The sequence below is a fragment of the Triticum urartu genome, chromosome 7, assembly GCF_003073215.2.
Source record: "Triticum urartu cultivar G1812 chromosome 7, Tu2.1, whole genome shotgun sequence".
In the NCBI taxonomy this organism is placed as follows: Eukaryota; Viridiplantae; Streptophyta; class Magnoliopsida; order Poales; family Poaceae; genus Triticum; species Triticum urartu.
This window is the reverse complement of record NC_053028.1, coordinates 552,494,866-552,499,638: the sequence shown is the minus strand read 5'-3', so window position 1 is coordinate 552,499,638 and position 4,773 is coordinate 552,494,866. Positions and strand designations below refer to the sequence as shown.

The 4,773-nt window shown below is 46.4% G+C and overlaps 1 protein-coding gene across 1 annotated transcript; it reads left to right on the top strand.

The window, feature by feature from the left end:
- The first annotated feature begins 871 nt into the window (after positions 1-871).
- On the top strand, positions 872-3,738 carry LOC125523139 (CASP-like protein 1E1). Its single transcript, XM_048688192.1, has 2 exons — positions 872-1,286; positions 3,174-3,738. Exons 1-2 carry the CDS (start codon positions 1,009-1,011, stop codon positions 3,502-3,504), a joined length of 609 nt encoding a protein of 202 aa, XP_048544149.1. The 5' UTR covers positions 872-1,008; the 3' UTR covers positions 3,505-3,738.
- Positions 3,739-4,773: the final 1,035 nt, after the last annotated feature.

The following is a 4,773-nucleotide window of genomic DNA, read 5'->3' as shown; positions in this document are numbered from 1 at the left end:
AGTATTAGCAAATCCGAAAATATAAAAATAAAGATAAAGATATTTAAAATAAAAGTAAAAACAAAACAAAAATCATGATGTAGAAAAAATAAAAAAGAAATAAAAAAATAAAAAAAACTGAAGAAGACAAATAGAAAAACGAAAAAAATCATTTGGATGTGTATGTGCTACTGACCCATTTGATGTATATTCACCATCCATAGAATTTTTTAAAAAAAGAAACAAACAACGTAAGCATGTAGCTTAGGAAACAGCACATCCCCTCGTTAGAAAAAAAAAATACACCCAGTCCATGCAGAAGCTGAACAACTCGAAGGCCAACAATCACGAAAACGAAAACGTAGGATATGAGCACCGGATGACGCAAATCCTAAAGCCCAGCAAACAGAAAAACAAAAACGAAAAGCCCAGCAAGCACGTTGAAACAGGTACACATGCAACACACATGAATCTTGACAAATAAATCATGTGGTAGACGAACTTAGAGTTCATGTAGATGTTAATTAGCAAATCTCAAAGCAAAAAACAAAAATCGTGGTGCTTGAATCCACTGGCTAGAAATGTAGATGTGAGGTACTATATTGCATCTACTCTCTTCGTTCGAAATTAGTTGTCTCGGATATGAATTTATCTAGAATTAAAATACATCTAGATACATTCATTTCTGTAACAAATTCCGAACGGAGGGAGTAGATGTGAAATAGCAATCCTGTTGGAATTAACCGAGACTTTGAGTAAATTTGAGCTAACTCCACTTATTGGGCGGCAAAAAATCCAGTCGACCTCAGTTCGTTACCCGTTAAGACGGTGAGCGGTAGCCATGCTCATCGCGGTGACCCCAACCTACTTCCAACCATAAGTATCGATCCCCGTCCAACGCATTCTTGCATAGAGCCAACCACGCCTAGGCTGCTCCTTCTCTCAGGTAGCGAGTCAGTGACGCACGCTCTCCGTGCCACACCACGACCGCACCGCTTAGCTACCCAAAAGACCGGCGTCCGTCCGGCAATGGAGTCGCGGGGGAAGCCCGGGTTCAGCGGCGCGGGCAGCCTGTCCGGCAGCCGGAGGAGCTACATGGGAGCGGCGGCGGCTGCGGCGCCCAGCAAGCCGGCGGTGGACGGGTGCGGCGTGGCGCTGCGCGTGTTCATCCTGGCGGCGACGCTGGTCGCCGCCGTGGTGATGGGCCTGGACCGGCAGACGGCCACCGTGCAGGTCACCATCGCCGACACGCTGCCGCCGCTGCAGGTCCCCGTCACGGCCAAGTGGTCCTACTCCTCCGCCTTCGTGTAAGCGCTCGCTCCCGTACCTGATTCTTCCCTCTTCCTGGCCGCCAGCACTACATTTAGTCACACATTCACACCACACCATCGTTCTCCAGTGAACAGCTCTTCTAGATTTGTTTCTTCCCTGTGGGATTTCCTTCCGCTTCCTTTAATCTGTTGTTTGTTCGGCGGATATCGATCGGACGTTCATGATGCAAGTACGTCCGCAGCAGTAGTACGTACACATTTGTACCTATCTGGCACAAAGATACAAGATCGACGCCGCGTACGTTTGCGAAATGGGCCAGCCAAGAAGCACATGCAGGCAACCGATTAAATGTTGTCATTTTCATTAATTAGGAAAGTTTGCTGCACTGGAGTAGCATTACTGTAGTCCAGTCAAGGCCAACAAATGCATGCCATTTCGGCCGAAAGCAGCTCTATACCTAGCAGCGTTTGCCGTTCCAGACACAGCAAATTTCAGTTTCATCAGTTAGGCAAAAGCGCTTCTACACTACACACTTTCACCGTCTCCTCCTTGTTTCCGTAAGAATTTCACCGGGTGAGAGGGATCGACGGTCCGCAGGAGATGCAGTTTCGTGCGTGTCCGTCCAGCTGATTCCTACCGCTCACTGCTCGACCGAACCTTTAGTTTCCACGTGCAAACAAGACATTCTCTTTCTCCTACCTAGAAAGAACCTTTGCAGTGCACCGTAGACAAGGATGCGGCAACTAATTAATGGCTAACCTGAATGCTTCGCTCGAGGCCTAAGGGCCGAGAGCTTTTGTGCCCATCAAGAACGCGGTGCAAGTAATGCCCACGTCGATCTTTCTGGTGGTGGTCGGGAAGAAATTGTAAGATGATTTCCGCTTTGTCCACGTCGTCCAGAAACGCATGAATCTTCAGCGGGCCGCGTACGTGGCTGGCTGGCTGGCCCGACCGATCGGCCGATCCGCGCGGCATTATTGCGGAAAGAGATGGATGGATAATCGGATGGGTGCATGCATTAAGCCCCAGCTCATCCGTCACATCCACGGTGGGGCAGACGTGCTCGTCCTGATGGATGTGCTCCGGCCCGAAGCTAGCAGCCGCCAAGCGATTCGGCCTTTTACAAAAGGCGGAGATATGTGGGATACGGATAGAGATTTCCGAAAGGATTGTCGTGATCATGCTTGTCGAGATCGATTCTTTTCGGCCAGAGACGTGTCCGCTTGTTTCAGAGTTCATGGAAATGAAACAGCAGCAGTATACATATGTGGTGTTTTTTTTAGGTGTGTCTAGGGCACATGGCACATCTAGATGTGCTCTAGTTATTACGCATCTAAGTGAGTGAATCATGCATAAAAGAGAAAAAGAAAATATCCACACTAATCTTAATGTAAGATCAATGACATAGGACTTAGATGTGCAATACTTATGACACATCTAGATGGGTTTCGGCAAAACTGTTTTTCTTTTGTCGATAAAAGGGTTGCTTCATAGGCTAGGTTGACGTTGCTTAATTAGTACTCATGGATTAATTCCGGGAAGTTCAACTTTCTCTGCTGCTGATTATTAGAGATGTTGTTCGTACACATTGTGTGCAACTAATTTGAGCAGAACAGACATAGCTATTAAGGACCACTACAAAGGAATTTAAGCACGAAAATGACGTAGATCCCTGATACAGTACGCACATTCAACATCATGAACAGCTAGACGTCCGGACCGGACAGCGCACGTTCAGTACGTGTCATCACCTGCACCGCTCTACGCCCAGGGTGTACGTCGTAGCGTTCCAACTGTATGCACGGCGCTAACACTTGGGCAGCGACATTCGATATATTCTCCTTAAACTTTGTAATAATATTGTTACTGTGTGATGAACCATTGATCCAATGTTAACTAACCAGCAAACATTATATGTGCAGGTACTTCGTGGTGGCGAACGTGATGGCGTGCATCTTCTCGGCGGTGGCGCTGGCGGCATGCCGCAGCCGGAGCGCGGTGGTGCCGCTGATGGTCGGCGACCTGGTGGTGCAGGCGCTGCTGTTCTCGGCGGTGGGAGCGGCCGCGGAGTTCGGCATCCTGGGCGAGCGCGGCAACTCCCACGTGCGCTGGGGCAAGGTGTGCCACGTCTACAGCAGCTTCTGCGAGCGCGCCATGGCGGCCGTCATCGTCTCCCTCATCGCCGCCTTCGCCAACCTCGTCCACCTCATGTTCGCCATCCTAGACGTCCACAAAAACTCCACCTACTACTAGTAACTTAGCTCAGCTGCTGCTGATCCATCATGAACGCATCGGAGATGTCCGATCGATATGCATGCAGATGGTATACCTGATTTCCGTGTGAACTAACGGTCTCGGTCTTAGGCGCGTTGGTTTGATTTAATGGCGGGAGTTGTCGTGCCCATCCATTTTGGCACTGTAATGTTAGCTATTGATACAAATGTATGGAGGATTTTACTTTGAAGTATGAACTAATATCTATTCCTATGTATGGGTCATCTTTGGAGCTGATCTGGCATGAACTAATACTAGCTGAATGCCCGTGTGTTGCCACGGAATAACAAAAAAATACATTGATCAAATAATTGATGCATTTCGAAATTGTATGTCAAATGACAGGGGAGGAGAGAAAAATGATGTACTCCCTCCATAATTAGTACAAAGTTGAGTCATCTATTTTGGAACGAAGGGAGTATTTCAGATTCTATATCAAACGTGATAGCATGTGGTATCCATCCATATAGCAGCACGATTCATTCTTCCGCTTCTTTTCTCCTCAACAGTATCGTGTCTCTTTTTTTGAGCATGACATAAAAACTTAGTGGTCTTTCGGTCAAGCATCTTTCTCATTGTCTCCCCCTCCCCCCGCCCCCTCCATTATGTTCATCTGTCCTTGCTCTAGCATTGTCATCATTCTGGAAGTCAGTAGTCTATATACTTGCCATGGATTGGGCACTTCTCTATAAACTGGTCTTCATGTATCACTGGAAATGAACAACGATGTGCCAAAAAATAGTATACAGGCACCAACTCCCCTTGTATGTCCTCACCGTTGGGGTTGGGCCTATGGATAATCAAGGTAAAAAAAAAGCTTCAATAATGTGAAACAAGTTCATAGTTGATACTGACTCCATCAATTATGATGTTATTTTATAAATTACAAATGCTGCAACATCCTATGATGACATTTTGTTGAATCAAGGGAAGTTTTGCTTCTTGATATACATCAACAAGTATGTCCATGAGTGGCAGGTCCAAGTCCCTCTATTGGTTGAGCCTCTACCAAAAAAGTGAGATGAGTACGAGATAAAAAAGAGGTGCACCAATATCTCATTGGAAGACTCTGTCTAGACAGTGCACATTCTAAGCTCTCCGCAGTCATACTTGCAGACTATTCTTATAAAAAAATAGTAAGGATACAAAGATATGATAGAGCACTTCATCTACTAAATATAGTGTTGGCGAGTGACCTAATTCATTCAGAAGCTTAGATCAGTCGGTATGAGTGCAAATGAAACATAA